Source organism: Echeneis naucrates, chromosome 3, assembly GCF_900963305.1.
Source record: "Echeneis naucrates chromosome 3, fEcheNa1.1, whole genome shotgun sequence".
In the NCBI taxonomy this organism is placed as follows: domain Eukaryota; kingdom Metazoa; phylum Chordata; class Actinopteri; order Carangiformes; family Echeneidae; genus Echeneis; species Echeneis naucrates.
This window is the reverse complement of record NC_042513.1, coordinates 15625843-15649072: the sequence shown is the minus strand read 5'-3', so window position 1 is coordinate 15649072 and position 23230 is coordinate 15625843. Positions and strand designations below refer to the sequence as shown.

At 38.7% G+C, this 23230-nt stretch overlaps 1 protein-coding gene across 1 annotated transcript in view; it reads right to left on the bottom strand.

Moving 5' to 3' along the window:
• The window catches only part of LOC115040786 (liprin-alpha-1-like), a 50059-nt gene extending 31098 nt beyond the window's left edge, over window positions 1-18961 (bottom strand). Inside the window, exons 1-9 of the mRNA XM_029497816.1 lie at window positions 17868-18961; window positions 15980-16249; window positions 6708-6809; window positions 6049-6213; window positions 5124-5198; window positions 3421-3522; window positions 2427-2672; window positions 2156-2302; window positions 1552-1686 (exon numbers count right to left, since the gene is read on the bottom strand). Coding sequence (XP_029353676.1) covers window positions 1552-1686; window positions 2156-2302; window positions 2427-2672; window positions 3421-3522; window positions 5124-5198; window positions 6049-6213; window positions 6708-6809; window positions 15980-16249 — 1242 coding nt within the window. The 5' untranslated portion in view covers window positions 17868-18961. The remainder of the gene's footprint in view (window positions 1-1551; window positions 1687-2155; window positions 2303-2426; window positions 2673-3420; window positions 3523-5123; window positions 5199-6048; window positions 6214-6707; window positions 6810-15979; window positions 16250-17867) is intronic.
• Between the last annotated feature and the right edge of the window lie 4269 nt (window positions 18962-23230).

Below are 23230 nucleotides of genomic sequence, written 5' to 3'. Positions count from 1 at the left end.
CTTTTCACTGAGCTTAAGTTTTGATGAAATTAACTCTTAGTTTGGCAAAGCAATTTCTTTCTTATTTCAAGTGATTTAGGCGATGTAAGGATAAAAGTCAGATACAAATGAGGATGTTTCTGTTTCGATTGCTCTGGTTAAGTTCAGAAACAGAGCTTGAACCAAGCTTAGAGTTTTCCAGCATCTAAACAGCCTGGTCTAGCTCTGTGAATAAAGCTGTTCTACCTTCTTCTGAGTCTTAGAGCCTTTAGAGCCACACAGAACACACTACGGGTTTGACAAGGAGATGATAGGGGGTGGCATGAAGACCACACACAGACAGACAGACAAAGAGACAGAGGAGAAAATAGAATATTGGTTTAATGCAATGGCTAAATGGAGAAAATAAGACACACATTCAGAAAGATAACATGGCCTTAATAACTTTAAAAGACTATGACAAGAGCAGAAAAGCAAACAGACAACACACTGTGTTAGAGCAGGAATAACACAGACTGGGTGACTATCAATAACTGTTCCAGAGGCCATAAAGTATAAAATGGTGGGATGTTGATGCCTTTGATGCATGGAGGTTATATTAAACATACCAAAACGTCTCTTTCCATTTCCTAGCATGTTGTTCTTTCCATCATGTTCTATATTGCAACTGTGCGGTTTAAGCTTTGACCAAAGAGGAAGAGTCCTGACCATAAAAAAAGTTGGATGGAAAGGCTTTAACGATAGATGAGAGTAAACAAATGGGGACAGAAAGACATTGTTTAAAATGTTATCATTCCTGAAACAAATATAGATGTTACATAGATGTTACATGTGGCTTACTGATTGTGTGGATGTAAAATAAATAAAATAAGCATGCCACAAGTTAAAATGATTTAATTTCTGCTGTATTGAGAGCTATTAACAGAGCTCTACATTAAAGTTTGGCCAGCACAAATACACTTTCTGTAGGGAAAGTGGGAGAACTATGCCCATTGGACAGGGTAAGTTTTGTTTTTGTTATTTCAAGAAAAAAGAAAGAAATACAATTTCTTCATAGTATGTGTGACTCATTCATGGTTGTGTATTTCTGAAACCCTGCTTTCAGCTATTTAGTGAAACAAATAGATTTTTATTACTGTTATTTTTATCTGGCCAGGACAAAGTTAAATTTACTTGTCAAAACGATGACTTCAAAAATGAGTGTAGAGCCTTGCTAATACTTTGCCAAATTCAGCAGCTATGTGTATTGTCCAAGACAAAGCTTCCAACTATAAATGGATAAAAACATGGGCCATATTTCTAAAAATAGGTCCCTGTGGATATTTGGAGTGACATAAACAATGGCCTCCTCAGCAGCTTCCTCTATGAGCTCCTGGCTGTTGCACTGTAAAGAAACTAACCTAATATCCCTGATTGTACGAGTGCGGGAACATGCAGTTAAAAATATTACGGATTTTCGAAGGGCCAAACTCTTTTTAAGAGGTCAACTTTTCATGTAGGCCATGAATTCCAATGCGCTAAACGGTGTGTGGAATGGTTGAATGCTAAAAGTGCCAGTGCAGGTGACGATACCTTTGTGAGGGCAGCCACTCTCTGAGCAAGTTCAGCTTCCACTTCCGGCAAAGTCTCTGCCTTGCGGATGGTCTGCTGCAGCTTCTGCTCAGCCAGCTCCAGCTTTTCCTGGAGCTGCCTGTTTCTGTCCTCAGTCTGCAACAAACAAACCAAAAGCAAAATGTCATTGGTAAAGACTCATCTGTGCTTCATCCTGGTGTTGGAGTTAGCTTTTACTCCCACAAGGTGGAGAAAGTGGCAAGAGAGAAAGAGGGAGACAAAGCGAGACAGGCAGTGGGGATGAGTAAGGGTGGGGAGGGAAGGAAGTGAGGAAGAGAGCATTCATAAAGACACAAAGACAGGCAAAACCCAGAATAAAAGAGATGAGAGACATCTCCATCTCAGCGAGTACATGTAAAGAGACCAGCCAGTGTTGTAGAGGCTTCCCATTCAGAGCCTGCTGTGCTGGTCAGCATGTGAATATAGAAGGAATTCATTAGCAGGAGTCTGAAAACTGCCAAAAGGAACTGAAGGCAATTCCTGCTGGCAGAAAACTTGGAGACTGAAACACCATTCCCTCTAAGTGATTTTTTAGACATTTTAAGTCAAAGAGTGTGGAGCCTACTTGTCTGTAGAGGGATTCCTTGTTGGCCACTTCGTTCTCCAGCTTGTCATTAAGGTCATGGACGGAGGTAGCCTCCCGCTGAGCTGCCAGGTAGCGCTTTTCCAGGGTGGTGATCCTCTCCTCCATATCTTCTTTTTGAGCCACTGACTATAACCACACACAAATTGACCAACTTTTAAATTAGTGTGTTGTCTCTGTATAGTCTCGACTCTAAAGAGCTAGTGAGCCTGTACTTCATAATGCCTTTGGGTTATCAACAGTTCCACGCTACCTCTCTGAGATCTCTCTGCAGCCGCGTGTTCATGTCTTCAGACTTGATGAGGTCCTTTCGAGCTGTATCAAGGTCCTCCTCAAGCTCATTGATGCGTGACGCCATCGCAGCCATGCGCTCCTTCATTTGGCCTAGATCAGCCATTTGACGGTCCACCACTTCCTGGAGCTCACCCACCTTCCCAAACTCAGGTCCCGCATCCTCCTCCTGACTCAATGAGCCATCTGATGACCGCTGCAGGTGATACTAACCATTTTAGCAGCATTTTACAGGATATTAAAGACAAATCGCCATTTGAAAACAATCATGGCCCAGTCCAATGAGTTATAGCATTTAAGGCAGACATAGTGCAGAACAAGCTAGTTCAGTAACCTGGACTGTTTCCAACCAGCCCACATCTTCCATTATTTCCATCTTGTCTGTGCATGTATATTGATGGAATAGTGCAGTTTGTCATTGTATGGTGAGTGAGAAATGTAATCTGATACATTCATTACTAACCACAGCAGTGGACGGTTAATCCATCTGACAATGGAAAGATATATTACTTCCCACTACCATCAGCCTTTACGCCTCCTAAACTATTAGCCGATAAGCTACCAGAGTTTCCCACTGGGGAGTAATAAAGTATTTCTGATTAACACTCTTAAGCCAATAGCAGAAATAAAGGTGGTTCAATAAAATACTAGGATATGTCTGATCCTTTGACTGGTTCTTATCCACCATCTTTGCGAGTCATGTATAAAGTCACTTCTCTACATTGAGTCCTAGACCTAGTTTTTCTTATCACTTTTTGGCTTACAAAAATATCCAATATATCCCACTCCAGCACATTAAGGCTGTTCATATTAATATCATTATTTCATTATTTATTGAAAAAAAATTGTGTAATTAATGTATAATTTAATCAACTTAACAGATGGTGGACACTTGTGACACTCCCACATGGCTCCCATATCTAAATCATTTGCCACATGCTGCCAAGTAGCCTTACCTTGCCATTGGTGTTTGGCATAATTTCAGAGTTGTGGTTGACCTCGCTAGTTCCATCTGCCAGCCCTCTTTTCAGGCTGCTCTGCTCCCTGAGGTAGGCCAGCTAGAGAAAACAGCAGCTTGTTAACACCCTGTTAAGTCACTCATCTGCTGCTGGCAATACACATCAAAACAATTTTGGTTAACCACTAAACTGGTTTGATGCAGCTTTGTAATTATTTGTCAAGCACACTGTGTGTGTCTGAGTGTTCATGTCTGTGGAAGTTGTTCCTAAAGCTGCATTCAAACCACAGGATTCCTGAATACACTACATAGATCAACACAATGTCTCTGTGCCAAATGGCAAAACCATGGGAAAACAAAACAGCAAAAAGTTGCCTTGCCAAAGGGCGTAAAGTTGTTGATAATAGCAGAGCAGCAATTGGTTGATTTTTGTGTTTATGCTAGTGTGCATGTATGCATGTGTGCATGTGTGGTCCCAGGCTAATACCCAAGAACAAAAGATGACTATAGCATGAAGCAGAGAGGAAATCTAGGACACTTCCACGGGATCCTCTGGGCCTTTTGTCAATCTTAATCCCATTCAATGCACAGTGGACTAAAGAATCTTCCTCCCGTTGCATGCATGTGCATGCTTGAGAGCAATGGATCTCTTCATCAGATTGAGTATTAATATCCAAGAATTTAGCACATAAATGGCTTAGCAGAACAAATGCACATGACTACAATTATCTCTAAATAAATAAAATTCATTGCAATCAATTTTCTCCAAGTCTGTTTTCAAAGGAAATTAATTTATGGGTTAGAAACTAATAGGATATCTAGTAAAACATAGGAAGCTGATCAATAGCATTTACACTTCGAGCTACACAAATGTATACTTTTATTATTCGACATATTCCTCCTTTTCTGGACTGAAGAGGACAATTTTTAAGAACAAATGCTCCAAAACCTAGCTGTGCGTGAGTTGATTAAGATCAGAAAGTGAGTTCACATTACACCAATAAGATCCTTTATTTTATGATCCTATAACTAACTGACAAAGCTCTTCAGGGTTTTAGGCCTACCTATTTAATCGGATCTGCTTCGAAGCTATGAAGCTACAAAGACTTTTTATTGTTTTAGTCCATTTCTGTGGAACTGCCTCACTGAAAACCTGAGGAATGCAGGAAGTGTTGATATTTTTAAAACAAACTGAAGCCCTACTCTTTCAGACTGGCTTTCAATTTTATCATTAATTTAATAATTTAATTTAATCTATTTATGTATTCTATGGCTTTCTTTATTTTTTCATTTCATCCATAACACAATTTTATCTTTGCTTTCTAGGCTTTGTTGTTTTATTAGTGCAGATTCAAATTCATGAGATTCACAATTGTGTTTCTTTAGTTCCAGTTATTGATTTGTTGTTATTACTTTGTTATTCTGTGAAAATTGGGGTCTATCCGTGTTTCTGTATTTGCATGCGTGTGTGTGTGTGTGTGTGTGTGTGTTTTACTTTGTAAACCACTTTTTGCTACACAGTTGCATTGAAAATACTACACAAATTAAGACTGTCTAAGAGCTGTCAACCCAATACCACCAATTCATGTATCATGTGACCAGTTTAAATTTCACTAAATAACAAATTCATTTACATCCTTTGTTGATTCCTATTTTGCCCAATCGGAATTTTGGTTATCAATTTAAGTTATGCTTGCTTACTTCTTTGTGTGAGATGGTGAGCTGTTCCTCCAATGCGCTGCATCTTTCCAAGGCAACACGGAGTCTTTCTCTGACCTACATAGTATGTGACACAAATATAAAAAAAAAAACATCACAGCTAAACAAACTGTTTGAACTTCACTATGCAATATATTCTTTAATTTATTTGATTAAGTATATTATATCAGGAAATATACAAAATAAAAATAAAAAAAAGTCAAATCAAAGTTAGAATAGAAATTTCTTGGTTCTTATGACTGACTTTTAATTATATTATATATAATATATTGTAGAAGCAACAAATGCATAATGTACATTGTAACTGCAGTGTTGCTATTGCAAATCACTAGATTAACAATACTTCTCTTTCATTCTCCCATAAATTACCTATTTGTGGATAAATGGGGAAAGACTTAAAACTGAACAAAAATTTAATTTGCATGCTATTAGAACAGAGACAATTATTTCCTTAATTGGATCCCTGATCTGTATTATTTTAAAACTGACAAAATTATATCAAAGCAAAAACTGATTTACTCTGTTTTTCAAAATTTAATTAGGAACTCTTTAAAACACACAAATTAAAACTTTAGGAATGCTTCACTGGGGATGTTTGTGATTAAAAAAAAACAAACAAACACATCTTATCCAAATCTAACTTTTTTGCTAACTTATTGCTTTATTGCTATTAGTAATAAATTGATATGTAATGCCAAAATACCCCCTAAAGTAAACACTATATATGTGAATCAGAAAAAGGCTTTCCATATGCTTGATCCACTGAAAATTTCTTTTTACACATGGACCTGTAGTGAGGGGGTGACTGACATGTAATATAATCAGAGAGAGTCTTTGTAGTAAACCAGAGCATCAGCCACTATTGGTCTGTTTTTGTTTCATAATTCAAAATCAGTCACAACCATACCTTCTCATCGAGGGCTTTGTGGTGTTCGAAAAGAGACTTAAGGGCTTTGAGAACCTCAACTTCACTCGATACACCTGCTGGAGACTGAGCTTGCCTCTTCACCACTGTCATTCTAAGGCTGCGCTCATGGCGGGATACTAAGCACTCCAAGTGCTCCAACAGGAGCTGCACACACAACAAAAGACAGTGTTACTGATGTTAACAGGTCAGAAACACATCAGCTTGTTTGAAGTTGCACTTCGCCCAAATTGCCCCAAGCACACAACAAATGCAATAAATAAACTGACATCATACAGGTTATAATACATCAGAGCAATGCTTGTACTTCTTCAACCTCCTCCTCCTCTCAGATGAGCAAAGCAACAGGTTTTTCCTATATGACCGCATGTATGAGTAAAGAGTAACACTTGAGACTATAGACCACACTTACAAATTATGACAGCGATTTGGTTTTAGAGGATTGAAAGTGGCTTGTCAGCCTGTGTTATGACAACTACCTAGACAAAACACAGAAACATCTAGGAATTCAACAAGGATTTCTAGAGGAGGCAGTGGGATTATAGCGGTTTTAATGTATAATGTTAGAACATTGTAAGATACAGTTGAATAAGGAATGAATCTGTGTGTTTATGTGAAGGATATTAGTGTGTCCAACGAACCCGTGTATTGTTTCTTTCAGCCTTTAGCTCTGCTATCTCCTCCTCCTTCTCCAGAAGCTGCTCCCGGCACACGTTAACCTCCTTTGTTAGTGCAGCAAACTCCTAGAATAAAAAAGGACAAATACACAAACATGTAATGATTATTTAACCATGCACACTCAATTCTAAAGAAAAACAAAATAAAACAGTTAGCAACGTGGAAGCCTGGAGCTTGTATATCTCTAATTTTAAACTACCTGTCTCTTGTATAACAAACCCAGCGATAAAGTTACTGGCAGCTGTTTGTGGTGTATAAATTCAGACAAACATTTCCTCAAATTGAGTTTAGAAACATACAGGACTGAGCCTATTTACTTTGGGTGTACAAGCAGCTGACAGCTCAGCCTATGATTTAAACACTGATAGGCTATGACATCACCAATGGGAGCCAACAGGTATAACCGACGTACAGCACAAGACTACACATCACAAATAAGGATAAAAAGTGATGGATAAACACACAGAAGTAAACCAGCAATGTTCCAGTCAGAGGGTCAGACCAATCCATATCTGAACTAACTTCATGAGTTTGTCAATGGAAGTGTCACATGACAAATGACAAATCAACCTTGTTAGAAAGAGCTGATTCTTTGGTTTAAAACGAAAAACGTCTGGATTTAATAGAGCTATCAAAGTAATATAATTAAGACTTTTTATTCATCCAGGTTGAAACATTAATAGATCGTCAAAGACTTTATTTTCTTGTAGAAGTGACAATGCAAGTCTACACACCCGCAATGTACTACAACGCTAAAGTTGTGTTTAGAGCTGAAACAATGGCGATGTACGTCCTGTCTGCAAGTTTCTATAACTCGCTTTTCTATCAGCTGTAATATTCAATTAAAAATGGCCTTTCTCTTAAGGAGTTTATCACATACAGCAGACTGTACTGGCCTGACCAGGAAGACAAAAAACAGAGGTTAAAAAAAATCAAAGAAGTTGAAAGAAAGATGTTGACACACCCACTTTCATGTAGAGAATATACTGCTACTTGTTCTAATAAACCACACATTACTCTCACGTCTTGTTCTAGTTCTCTTCAAACAACTGCAATTGTGCGCGTGTGTGTACAACTGCATTTGCTTGACACACACACGATCCACAGTGCCCTTTAGAATTATATGCATGGTTAGACCTAAAGAATGTGCCATCCTGATTTTTTGCTTTGTAGCACAAGCACTGAGTGCTGAAGCCTTATTGCTACATTTCAGAGGGTGGGAGGTGTGTGTGGGTGTGTGTGTGTGTTGTAACTGGGGTGGGGGTGGGAGTGAGCTCTGGAACTGATCGTCCTTTTAGTCACTACCGCAACTATTCTCCCTTCCCTTTGCTCCAGCCTCTGAGCTTTTCCAGTGACTGGCACAGAGTCTGCTCTGCTAGTCTGCTATTGGCTAAGAATAAGGCCTCCATCCTCTGGCAGCCAATTGCCGACAGTAAGGGGAGGAACCAGGGGGGTAATTACAGAGTGGCTTACTTCCTACATTCCAGAGCAGATGCTGAGGTTGACTTGCACAGCAACCTTAAGATCTCTCTAAGGATCTCTCCACCATATATGAAACCTTTTCTCAAATTCTTATGTTCCTCAAGTCATGATTCATTCACAAAATGGGAGCAATTGGTTATTAGTTGTAAATTTATATAACGGAAGTTAAGTAATTTCAGTCTAGGAAAGTCTAACAAGCACAGGGCTCAATGGTTATCATTGTCATTAATGCCAATAAAAAAGTTACAAACTTATCGCGGTTATCTGTGCTGCAGACCTTTATTAAATGTTTCAAATCATTTACCAGTGAAAATTCTATAAATTTATAACATCACACTTGAAGCGGGAAATCAGAAACCTGGTTTAATAATCAAGTCTGCAAAGCATTTACCTACCAAAAACATTTTTTTTTTTTTATAAACAACTAAAACAATTCTAATCAATCCAAATTTATATGTAATGCCTGTCAATCATCTAATCAATCAATTGAATCCCCAAACATATTTATACAATATGACACCTGATTAAAGCTTTTGTAAATGTGAGTTCAGCCGTTGGCATTAAAGCCTGATCCCATTTTTCCCCTGCAGCAGGGTAGCGGGTCTCTGGCTCAGTAGATGAGTGACATGCTGGTTAGACGTAGACTGAGCTGCTCTATAAACCTTAGAACAGGGGAGGGGATTAGACGAGGGTACATGAAAATGTGTGCCAACACATTAAAGGAACAGTGTACCAAAACACAAAATGCAGAAGCTTTTCAGGGAAAACTGTAATTGTGGTTGAGTTGTCATTTAAGGATGGAGCTTCAGATTAATGGAGGCATTAATTTATAATACTTTGAAAAAATGCACTGTTTGGGAGGGGGTAGGCAAAATTATGAACATGGTAACATTTCTCTGTAAAGATTATATTTAATGTCTTTAAAATTTAGCTTTCCTATGTCCAACATACAAATTATAAAAGCATCTATTCTCATAATATCATATCATAATATAATTTACCCTGGTCCGTTCTTACTTAATATTGTTATTTTGTTTAAAAAAATGTTTCAACTGCAGATAAATCTGTGGAAAATACAGTGATGAGATCATGCTAAAATTTAAGGATATTAGTACAATGTTTCTGTCATAATACACTAGATTCACAAACTTGATAAACTAGGGCATTATACACTAAAAGGGCTTAAGTGTGTTGTACTAGCAACACTGAATTTGAGAAACTGTAAATTATTGAGAAAAAAAAATACACACTGTATGATGATGATGATGGTGTTTTGTGGGCAGTCTAAATTAAAGCAACGGCACACAACGTGAGCTCCTGGTAACCTGCAGATGTGTTTTAACTACACAGTCTGCTCCATTTTTCCAACTTTAATTTACACATGGCGTTTAACACCTGCCTCCATTAAAGGTAGCAATAGCTTTTAAAGATGTTAAAATATGGGAAAATATTACGCCGCAGATGAATAAGCCTGACAATAGCCCCTTCTTCTGTCCAACTCCATGCCATCATTAGACTGTGCTGTATTTGGAAGTGAGATTGGAACCAATAGGCCTCCCTACTGTATAATGACTTTAGCCGTTCTTAAAAGCTTATAGCATGTGCTGAAATCTGACACTGTGCAGAGGGCATCTGTTCTCCTAGAGGAGGACTCACTGTCAAAAACTAATTAGGCACAACAATGGTTTCTATTCAGAGCTGCTTAGCTTGCTGCCCCTTGTGCACACTGGCAGGGAGAAAAGTCAATCTCGGGAAAGTGAAAGACGGCTGGTGTGTACTGCCATTTTTTCCTCCACTAACTTTCATCAAAACACTACATCATCATTTGGCTTGAGGAGATACAGCACATGTTGCCCTGTGTACATCACCGTACTGTTAATTCATGCTGAGTTCTCCCCACCTTCAGATGCCTCAATAATTGCAGAGGATCCCAGTTCTCTGTGCTTTGAGACAACTACTTCAGTGTTTTCTATTCAGTGTAACAAAAGAACAGCATCACAATCTGCCCAATCTCTTCCACAACTGCAGGAGATAAGAGACATGATGACAGGACATAGCAATCATACAGATACAGATGTGTATCTGTATCAGTTCTGCTTCTAAGTATAGTCCATAAACAAGAAAACGTAATTTATTTGTAATAAATTCCATAATAGTTAATGTGATTACTGAGCTTGTTTTCTGTTTTCACCAAAAACTGAACTAGTCAATCCTGTCTTCATAAAGCTATGTCTAAATAAAGCAGATAGGGGTGCTCTTTCAAAAATCCTCCTCATGTTTGAGATGTGCTGCAACCTCTTCAAGTGTTAACCCTAACCCCATTATTCAGTAATGTCATTTGATAGGGTAATAACCTGGAGCCACATCCGGGGAAATACAACAAACCTCTCACAGCATTTGAAAAAGCACAAAATTCAGCCCCTGATTCACTTAAAAACAGTCACTGCAGAGATGTGGGATGCTCAATAAAGGTGGCAGGAAGTTCACAGCAGAGAGCATTTGGCTTTTGGGCCAAACTAAACAGAGGAAGGCCTTCAGTCCAGTCCTGTATCTGTTTCCTCTTATGTTACTAAGTTAGTCCACATTTAGCAAGGCCACACTTGCACTTTGTCACTTTCACGTCACTATGAGCAACAAGTCAGGCTTTGTCTCTTTCTTGCCACTGTGCACTCTCCTTTCATGCCACTGTACCAAAGTCTGGAATATCAAATTAGGTCAGTGAGGTCAGTTGGCCCCTTGAAAATACAGAGCAGTACAAATAAAATAATATAAAACAGAATATAAAAAAGAGATTTAAAAAAGTATAGAAGACAGAGTGTCAACGAGGAAAGGAGAATAAGTCGACAGGTAATGGAGGAAGGGAGGAAACCAGACCAAGGGAAAGGGTTAGGGTTAGGGTCACATTTTGTGACCCAACTCCAGCTGCATTCAGTTGTACAAGGATTATTTCTGGGGTAGTGCTGTTAATAATGAATTACAGTAATCTATCAGCATACATGAGAGTTTGTGCATTACTGAATAAAATAAAGAATTTAATCTGTTATCATAATCTTGGATTTCTGGGATGGTGAGAAATTTATGGGACAGAAAGAACAGTTTTATCTTCATTTAACATTAAGTTTTTCATAAACCAGGATCTTGTCTGGGTGAATGGATCTTAGTTTTGTAAAGTTTGATGGACTAGTGGATAGCAGAGAGGCTGAATGCATGTCAGAACGAACAATAAAAAGAAATCTTAATTGTGTCCCAGGACAGAGTCTCCTCTTTACAAGACTGCAATTTATCACAGTCAGTCTGACTACACTGTCCTTTTTGAATGTTCTTCTTTTGAATCTTCACAACCAAAATAATTTAAAAATGGGTTTCAGGTTTTGGTAGAATGCTAAATTTGTGGGATAAAAAGGTAAACAGTGGCAGGTTAGCTAGACAAAATGTTCAACTTTTTACAATGTTACAGTATGGATAGGAACAACTGATGATGCAATTTGAAATCCTCTCATTTTGGCTATGCTATCGCTGTCAACAATGGCCATATAAAGCCACAGGTATGGATAAGTTCAACCAGTTGAGCATGTAGATACATCTTTCATGAACACTGCAGGTCATTATGATGGGACATAACCAACGAATAAGGAACAGGTTCTGTCACTCAGGTAAAACTTATGCCAGTCTAAAGCAGTTGTACTCAAGACCACCAATTGTTTCTTTAACATGCTATGATCAACTCAATATCAATATCCTATCTAGCACAAAAGTTGCAGTTACACATACAACTACATACAAATAAATCAACTACATAAAATATAGACCAAGCTTCTTACACGTAAAACTTTCTAGATAGTGAAAATGGGAAAAAAAAAAAAGAAGAAGGAGGAGAAAAAATTGGGGGGGGTTCAGCGATTCAAGACTGAGCTCATTAAGACAATGTAAGGTCGATGGCTCATGGACTAAGATACCATAATGTGCAGTGTTTATATCCAAAAAAGATACAACACACATAACGCCCTGAGAATAAGAGGCAGATATCCAGCATTAGTGAACCTGCTTAAAGAAATAAGTTCCATCAGGGATCAGAGAGGGATGGAAGAGGGGGAACATGGGTTGTTGTTACTATATTTCAGTAATCATTTGTTCAGTTGCATTCAACGTTTAGAATTAAGTCATAGTCCTTTCATTTTTAATTAACTTGAAAAGCCCTTTCTGGTGGGGTTGTGTAACTGAAATCTGAAATAGCATCACACTATTTCCTCTAGGATTTTTTTCAGCAGCAGGGGGAGGCTCTCCGGAGGCCATCGTAGCGTAAACAAATGGCGCTTGACTGCAGATAACTTTTACAACCTATTTATTGGCTGGCCAGTTGAAAATGGCTTTTTCTCTTACAACCGCTACAACCTATACATCTCAGCCATATACAATGTCAGATTAAGGCTAATAATAATAATATATTTTATTTATAAGTGCACTTTACATTGGGTGAACAATATCAAAGTGCTACAGGATAAAAAAAAAAAAGAATACATCTTGGCTGAATGTAATAAATAAATAAAACAATAAAATCAAGTCAGTAAAAGGCCAATGATATCTGACTAGCGCCTTTCTCTTCTTAGAGAAATATCTGAACAAGCTCATCTGAAAATGCAGTCCGCAGTTAATACATCATGGCGTGTAGATATTAGCTGACCATTAATACTTGGCCACCAGGGTCACCATCACCAGGGTGGACTGTGAAGGTGGAGAAATGCGGCAGTAACCCTAATAATTATAATTGGGGTTTGTGTTATATTTCTACACGCTGTTCATGAAGTTTTATGAAGCAATAACATGGTTTGTTTATTTTATTTTAAATATTGTTTTTACTTTTCCAAGTGGATTTGATGTCTCTGAATGAACCTCTGGCAAGAAGACTACACTATTACAATCCTTAGCTCCACTGATGTTTCCTGCCTCATGAAGCCATTAAAATTGGACAACCTTGCTGATGTCAATGACCTATTGATTGATGGAAAGGTGAACTGAACTGGCCTGACCATAGGATATATTGACCAAAAATAAAGACAAATAAGCAACATCCAAACAGGGCAAGTCTGGAGATTGAAAAAGCCATTGACGTGTGAGCAAGCTGCCCTGGAATGTTTGTGCATTCCAGTCAAAGGGTACTCTCACCAGGAGGGAGGGAACAAGAGAGAAGATTTCACCTCCCCTTCACCTACCTTCTGCAGACTCTCAAACACTAACAAACTGCCATATCATTTCAGATAAGAGACATGGACAACTGCCTACCTGATGAATGCATTCATTATCCTGTCCTCCATACTAGATAAAAACAAGAGATTAAAGGTGGCACCTGAGCTCAATGTGTTGGGAGTAAATAAAGCAGGCTATTTAAGCAATAGGAAAACCAAAATATGCAACACAGGACATTTTTCAGGAGTGACAGCTTCAAATGAACTAACTAATACAAACAATAAGTCTGCAAGATGCAATATAAGGAAATGAGGAAGAATATGAACACACACCCAAACAGCGTATTCATTTACTTAGATACAAGCTAGTGTATACAGCTAAAAGTATAACAGTGTGAGAGATAGACTGCAAGACAGAGACAAAGCAAGAGGGGAGAGGACGCAGAATTACTCTGGTTACATTCAGACAGAAGAGCCTTATGAAACATCTGCTTTTGTTCATGGGATCCTGAATTTAAAATAAACCCATCTCTGTAGGTATCAATCTTGATGAATTGATGCAAGTTTTGTAGTGTTTTAATACAAATTACAGTCTTCACCTAGACTGTGTCTAATAGTCCCTTACCTAGGAAATTTCTCTGCCTATACATACATGTACACAAACAGCAGATGACCAGTAATGCAAGATAAATATATTTTCTGAATTAATCTACAGGAGACACACTGGCTGCAGAATGATTTCTTTTTCTATTTTATCGTCCATGTTTACAAATAAATCCTGCCTTTGGAAGACAGGCTTCTTTTGTATCATATGATTACTGAGAGATTCCATATCTTGCACCCCCTCACCCCACCACTTTATTGCTTTTTTAAACAAGACATCCATATCTTGAAGAAAACTACATAGAAGAAAGCAGCTCACAAGTCATTGTAACATCATACCAGCAATATTACACAAAACTGTGTCAACACCATGTTTTCACTGTGTCTGTGGTATGTCTACTGGCAAACTCGATATAAACCTTGCAACAGTCAAAAGACCATCCATTTTTTCATAACAAATTAATAGCAACGTGAATGCCATACATCCAGTGGGTCTCCAGCATTAAACAGCAGCTATTTTAATGCACATATTTGTGCATCATATGGTTTTTAAAATGTATTTTTTGTTTGACAAATTTCATTAGAAAAAAAAGTTAGACAAAAAAAAAACAAAAGAACAATTATCTTTAAAATGTTCAGTTGGTTGTTTTTGAGTTTTGGTTGGTAGATTTACACGCAGATGGTGAAAACAAAAGAATTCTACATAATGTATTAACACCAGATTACACCTTTTAAAGTGCTTGTACTTTTTCAACAGCTGGATTTTCTTGCCTTCCAAACACAAGCCCAGGAGGCTTGGCAGAGAGCCAGAGGATCAGCTGACAACACGGAAAGCAGCTGTGTGCACATGCATAGAGATGCATGTATAAAGAAAGTTAAATAATTAGTCGTTGATGACCTCCTTTAACAAATACTTTTTCATATTATTACATATTATATATTACATATTATTAACAATAACAGGTCACATTATGAATCTATTCTGGTGGTCCATTACTGTCAACCTTACCATGAATAATTAATTAATGGTAAGGTTGCCTTGCTGTTTATGTTTAAAATAATTGATCATTAATTCATTATAATGCCAGTTTTACTGTGCTATGTATACAAAGTTTGGTGGCTCCTACTTTACACAGGATGTAAACATGGTGCAAGTAAGTTAATCTTCATCGTCACCATCAATTCACCATCCAGGAAAGTTAGGGTATTGTGAGCCAGTACCCTATAATCTGTTTTGCTACCTATAGACCACACACAGGCCTCTGCTATCTGTCATATTCTAAGCTCTGATCACTCACAGTCTGCATTCCTCTCAGTCATCCCCCAATGTTTCATAAAATGTGAAACAAATAGTGCAAGCAAACGCTGCATTTACGTCATAAACTGAACATATCTTCATACCAACCTACCACAATGCTTAATTGATTACTGGCCTCTGATGCATCATTAGAAGCAGGAAACTTGATCCCGTTGTTTTAAATATAAGACCACAGAGGGTAGAAACATGAGTCAATAATACAATAGAGGCCTGCCAAGCAGATGGACAACACTGGGATCAAGATTCCCTCCACATTATGCAAATAGCAGGAACAGAGGCTATTGCTTTTTAGTTATATTGCAGTCTACTGCTTACATTTTCACGTTACAGAGTATACAGGACATCTTACTCATTTGACATTGGATACAAAACTCAAGAAAATGCAAATAATCTCAGACAATGCTTGTGATCACATTCCTTATCAATACTATATGTATGCTACCAGAAATTTTGACTCCTAGCAGTCAACATCTGTAAGAGCTGTTATCCAAAAGGGAAACTGCCACTTAAGCTGAAAGTGAAGCAGGGGATCGAGGTGACTTTGGTGCTTCCCTTGACGACGGTGTTTCTCTACTTTACTGATACCCCCATTTGGGTTGACAGAGTAATGTGAGTGAAAGTCATGTTGATAGGTTGTCCCTTCACTTACCTGTGGAAGAGCAGTGTTAAGTTGTCTCTGCAGCGAGTCCCTTTCGTGGCTCACTTCGTGCAGTTTACCCTGAGTCAAGCCCAGGTTCTCCTGAGTCTCTCTCAAAGTCTCAAGAAGACGATCCCGTTCCTCCAGCATGGACACCATCAGTGACTCAAAGTGACCTTCTGAGTCTGACTGAAGTGGAGAGCCAGAGCCTCGCCGACCACTGCCACCTCCCCCACCAGGCCCTTCAGCCTCACTGATGGTGGGCATCACCTCGCACATCATCTGCACATGACAGGAGGAACAAGGGAAATGGCAGGAGGATAAACAAATTGGAGGTTAAGGCAAAATGAGCTATGGCATCTATCTAGATTGAGATTTATTTTCTGGAAAGACACTTTACCATTCAATTTTTTTGTTGAGAACAACATACACAATTCAATTCAAACCACCTTGAGAGGGGTCTAACAGATATCCGTTAATTACATCATATGCAATTTTAAACCTGTTCAAAAACAGCTGTGTTCGTATTGGAAACCTCACTGTCTACTACATACAGAATATGGATCACCTTAACAACCATTGTGCAAGATAGAGAAACAATTTTGAATGTACCACCACCTAATTTTGTTGGGAAAAAATAATATTGATAACCCATGCCTGAAACCAATCTGAAAATTGAAATATATAGCTTAATATTATTTCATGTTCTAAAGCAGGACTGTGACAGTGCTGAGATAAAATAGACAGCCTGCAAAATAAAAAGTACACTTCCCAGGTGATTAAATCAAAATACTTTGCAGATATGACAACAGTATGTTGACTAGTCGAAGGATAAAAAGAACCTGATTACTGATTAGTTGCTATTGGCCAACTGCTACGAGAATACACTTGCCCAGCGTAAACATTCAGTGCTACTGTTCAGTAATATCACAGCATTGAGTCTCTTAAAGCAATCACAGGCAACTAAAGGAACTTGTTGTCTGCGATTGTTGAGTAATGCTAGATCTACCAGCAGCTGGGCAGGAAGGTCTGAGCAATTACAACCACTCTCCACACCAAGGGGCTTAGGTCCTGTAGACAGACTGCTAGACAAACAGCCAGGAATCATGTGAGCTGGATTTAACATACCTACAAGGACCAACAATTTAAAAATTAGAACAAGTGGAAGTAACCAGCAGTCAGAGCTGCCCCTTCATTTTATTCTTTGCATCACCAGATATGCCAAGATCTGTTTGCTTTCAGAAGCCACTCTGCTCAGTACAGTCTGTTCCACTACACTGTTCAACCATTACATTCAAATTAACCAACCAAAAGTCACACTTTCATCTTCACTTGACTACAAATATATTTGATATCTTAAGTGGTTTCTGTTGGAAGGAGTCAAACTTTATCCAATATATCAAGTGAAAAATATAATCCCCACGCTCCACATTGAGGTCATGCTACTCAGACTCAACAATGTTTATGAGGGGGAGGGTCACTCAGCATCCACAAGAGGGAGTGACAGATGGTGGGTCCAGTTTAACTCTGAGTGTACACAGGATATGTCAAAAGGTAAAGATGACAGACCAAGATCAGGAAGCAGGACAGTTAAGTAGACTTAAAGACTTTAAAGACTCAAGACTGAGGGCACCACAGCTTGTGAGTCCTTTAAATTTCAGACAAAGTTCTTACACTTAGAATTGCAAGTGTACATCTAATAAATATAACCTTTGGTCTTGAATTTTTCTGTATTCAGCATTTCGCTTTCCTGCAAAGGAAAAGTCCATCCACACTGTGAAATCGTTGTTGTCCACTATGATTCAGTCACACACAACAAAGCCAAAAATACAAATGGTCGATTTGACATAACTCCAACATGTACCTGAAGCTTGAGCGTTTTCACACATCCATAGCTCACCTTTGACGAATACTGTTACTCCAAACGCCTTTGTAATCCACGTTACTGTATGGTGCCAAGTAAATGTCAACAACTCCCAGGTACTCCAACTGAGCCTCACAACCTCATCGAGCTTCACAAATATCCACAGTTATTCAGGAGATGTTAATTCCATTCAGAGGATGGGACAAAATTAAGGCTGGAAAAATATATCCTCGGAAGAAAAGCGGGATAATTTCCTAAAGGCCTCAAAGCAGACCCCACATAAAGTGAGCAGGGGGCACTATTCCAAGTTTGGCCGGCGAACTAAACGTTAGCAAGCTAGCAAGAAGTAAGCCGGTGATTCGATGATTGCATATCTCAGTTTGGAAGTAAAGTGTATATCTTTGCTATTCGAAACATACACACATTCCCAATAATAAACTTCAACTTGAGGAAAATAACATTACACAACAGGTAGACAGATGACGTTATAGTTAGGTGACGTGGAAACAGCTGTAGCCTTGCTAGCGTTAGCTAATTTGAAGCAGAGTTCTTTGGCTTGAAGTCAGTTTAAACGTTAGCTACTAGCCAGCTAGGTGGCTAACGCTTGCTAGTTCCATATACTAAGTTAGCTTGGATAACGTCAGGTTATCGGAGGATAATCTCTATTATGTATAAAAGTTGACGAAGCGATAGAACATCTCATAGTTGTTTATTTTACATGATCGAAAACAACTAAAAGGGGGTCAAAAAATTCTGAAATATGACTCCGAAGCTCAGCCGAAGTGATTAATCTTTCCAGTAACGTTAGCGCTTCGGCTACGTTAGCAGTAACATTAGCTTCCCGTCGGTTCGGTGGAGTCGCGTCACCACATCTCGGTCAGAAAACTTCAAGCCGACCCTGAGCCTTAGCGAGGTTTCGGTCCGTTTGACGAAAACCCAAGCCGCAAATAAAAAATTATAATTCCATTCGTGTCCGCCTGATGCCGCGGTGTTTCTCTCGGTATTTCCACCCGAAAAGGTCCGTCGGTCCGGTCCTTCCCTGTCACCACTGCCTGCCAGCCTCGGCAGTCGGGACAGCCAATGGTGGGCTCCGCGTCGCCTGCGCCGCTCATCTGCCTGCTGTTCCGAGGGAAGGCAGCGCGTCCCGGACGGCAGCAGGAGGAAACGGGAAAAACAGGAGCTGCCTCACTTCCTCCCTCCGGCGAGAGGTTCAAAGACGAAGCATTGACTTTTTATTACAGTACAGAAGACTTTTTTTTTTATTCGTCACAAATTACTGTCTTCAATCAAACGAGCTGTTTCACCTGTTTCATCACAATAATTTATTAATCGAAGCATAAATTCACACATACCTTCTCGTAACATGAATTAAACATATTTTAGATTCCCACGACATGTTTTATATTTATGCCACCCCAATGCCAATGGACTATTGGTTCACCCAAACAGAAGAACATGGGGTATTGTGGATTGATGAGTCAAACGTCTTTATCACAAAATTTATGTTGGATCGGATGAAATTACTGCTGAAACAATACGTTGTAATGTAGGACTCATGCATTAGGATGGATTAGTATACATAGGATGGTGCTAATGCACCATCTCGTGGTGCATTAGCACAACAAAACATGTATTTCTAATGAAAGTTTGACAGTGGCGGGTTGTTTTGCCGGGGAAATAATGATGTGCAGTAACTGCTGATGGGTTGTTTTCACATAGTCTTCAGAGACCATACAGTTGAACTCAAGATACAAAAAAAAAAAAAAAAAACATAAAGGAAGGATTCAGTGTGTATATATCAATGTTTATCTTGGTAATGTTGCATGAGGCGATATTCAACCTGCAAATAGAATTTTATTTCCCGCTGTATCTTGTAATGTAATTATTACATAATTTTTCGCCTTGATCTCAAGTCTGACCTTTACTTTACTGGACAACCCCATTGGAAAAAACTACCTCTCTGACCCAGTGGAGGTGGTGGACGGGAGGAGGATGATGCTTCAGCTGTCATCCGTAATGAAAATCGATTTTCACCCTCGCCTGACTCAATCACTGCCCTGCAGAGCTTTCAGCGGAAAGCTGTGTCGCTAACACTAACCAAGGTGTGTGAAAGACTTTTACAACAGCTCACTCGTCTCCAGTAGACCACAACCACGCACACACACAACTATAATTAGTCCACATACAGCTGTAAAGACCCCTAATTTCCCCTAACTTCATACTTATTTATTGCCATTGTAGGCAGAACAAAAAAATTAATTGGAAGGTGCAACTTAAGATGGTTTATTAAGGAAATGAGTCTTAAAAGGTGCATAACATACAAATAAGGACAAATTAGCAATAAATGAATGTGCCAGTAAGATAAATATATGGCTCCATATACATTTATATACAGACAAGCATGCACACACCTCATATGAGCATCAAAAAATCTGATGCATTTAAAGAGCTCCCCCTAGTGGCCATTGGATGGAATGCAAGTTTAAAGTTCTTGAGAACTGGCTTCACGTTTCAGGTCCAGACTATAAGTTTGTTTGTTTTGTTTATACAAGGTGGTAAAAATATTTCTTTCTTCCTGTGGACTGACGATGTTGGAGCCGGACTCCAACGGTAGAGGGACTGCGCTTGTTGACGTCACATCTAAGTGTCACGACTGAACAATGGACCTGAACCCAAATGCACGTCTCGAGACACAAAGTTCCAAACAAAACTATTGATTATTAAAAAGGCAACGTGAAATCTAAATCACTCAAAGTGAGGAAAAACTATGGCTACAAAATAACCATCTGAAAATCACTCTGTGAAAAACCGATACTATGAACCAGAAACAAAAATGGAACTCAATGAACTACAAATCTGGTTCTCTCACCCACACCCAAACCCAGCCGATAAATGCACCAGGTCATGGGGAGCAGGCCGGAAAACACAGGTTGCCTGGATCGAGAGGAGAGTTTGATCTCAGAATAAAACAGGAAGTCACAGGACAAAAAATTATTAAATTCACTTAACACATTTTTCTGGGCATAACACTAAGTTGCGGAATAGTACCAGAACTGCAGATTTTCTTTTTTCTTTTTAATCAACTTATTAACAGTATAAAAATACATAATTCCATCAACAATTCACATCTTGTACTAATGTCTTCTTCACATTCAAAGCAGAGCTTCATGCAGTAGCTACATAGAATATATATTAATCATCTTTAAGATGGATCTAAACAAAGAAGTTCTCTCTTGAACACGTTTTCTCTCGATGGAGGATGCCAAAAATAATATAATCTTGTGAACAAAAGAGACAGCAGGAACCAAGGGATTCCCGGTGATACAATGCTTTAAAACAATAGGAAAACAAAACTGGTTTTAACATAACACCTCAACTTAATTGTTTCAAGCACATCGCATACCTCAATAATGAAGCCAGATTTGAATGTACTATTAAAGCTAATTAACAGCTGGCAGCACAGAGTGAGTTTTCAGCCCAACAGTACTAAACTAAATATTTGATATAAACTCGCATGGTTGCATTGAGAGATATGTAAATAAAAGTTTCTGTAAACGTTTATTTATTTATTTATTTATTTATTTATTTATTTATTTATTTATTTATTTATTTATAAATGTTTATCTGGTTATAGCAAGAAAATGGTTCATTTATAACCTGAAATCAACTCAATTCTCATACAACAGCCAAAGACAAAAAAAAAGAAGAGTGGAGATAAAAGGGAGAAGCAGAAACCTTGTGGTTTCCAAAAGTGGACAGTGAGAAGGGGCTACAGGTCAACTATACATGTGTTCGATTGTCAAGGGAAAGCAGCAGTTAATGGTGTTCCTGTTATTTGTGAATTGAATATTTTCATCATTTTAACTATGACAACAGAGATCCTCTAATGTTTGGAAAGATGTAAGTATGGATAACAGGCTCCCTGCTGATTATTGCTTCCTGACCCACCTCCAATGGTGCCAGCTAGGAGCCACTATTCATCAATACTAGAACACCACTACAAATACACAACAGAGCTGTTAAAGTGCAACACATGGTACCACAGAAGCAGAATTTTCATCACGTTCATCAATCTTCAAATGATTTGTGAGCCCGGTTAGTTCAGCAGGATGTTTCCCTGTACCTGAAGTTCATTGCTAATCATTTCCTGGTCCTTTCTCTCCACTCTGGACTGACAGATTATTGTCACGCAGATATGCGGTTGACCAATACTCTTATCAGCTGCTGTGGTGTTGATGGATGGTGTTTAGTCGCCACCAGCCTACATGCCTCAAGGACTTCAGCTAGTTTCAGAATGTGCTGGGGTCTTGGGTTTGTGGCAATTCAGACCTGGGAGTTTTTGTTGGGGCAATACCACTGACACAGGTTGGTGGGCTTAGGGAGTATCATAGGGGACTTAATGAGGAAGGTTAGCCTGGCTTGAGGCTTTGGCCAGATGTCCCCCCAGCACTGAGTTTAACTCCAAGCAGCATATTCCTCGTTGTGTTGACTAACGTTCCATCGTTATATTGTTAGGAATTTGTTTTTTTACGAGGGGTGTGTTTTTTCAGTAAAATGTTATTTCTTGCCAAAATCAAATTTATATACTGTTTTTATAATTATATCCAAATTGTTTTTGTTATTTGCTCAATATTGGGACTTATTTGTAGATATCTTGAGAAATTCTGATGGTTAAAGCTATTTTGGTTCTGGACTTTTTTGTAAACTTGTAACTATTTGCGACTAGGTTGAAGTTCCACAGTATAGCTTAGCTTTCATCTTCTCGATCACATTGAGCAAATGTGTTTTAACGTGATGTGTTCACATAACTGTTTAATTAGATATAATCACCTTTGTCTTTAAGAATGACAACATTTGAGGAAATAAATTTAAATGTTGTACATTTTTTCTCAGCCATTGATGCTCAAACATGAAGTGTTGCCAAGTCCAATGAGAGTGCTAATTATTTTCTCTGTTCAGTTTCTTCTTCCTTTCTTGTTTTGTGGCATACTTGCCTCTTGTCTCGATACAGGTGCTGTCATGTTACTTGCTGCTGTGTCGTGAAAGGCCCCGCCCCAATGTGACTCACTGGTGTTCCACTGTATCTCTTCCCTGTTGTGTATTTAGCGTGTGCTGCCGCTGATTGACTTCGTCCTGTTTGTAAATTGCTCCTGCATTCTTTCTTTGTATACTTTTTCAGGGGGCTACATGTGACAATAAGAGAGCTTTCCAGTTTGAAATGAGGTTGAAATGAGGTTAGCAAATTTAAGGTGAGTTTGGATGGACTTTGGGGAAAAAGGTAACACAGCTGCAGTGAGAGAGAAAGTCCATACTTTGACTGGCTGACTTATTTAACGTAAATTAAACACAGTGGGAAATTGCAACCTTTTCCTCTACAGGATCCCTTACTAAAGGACATT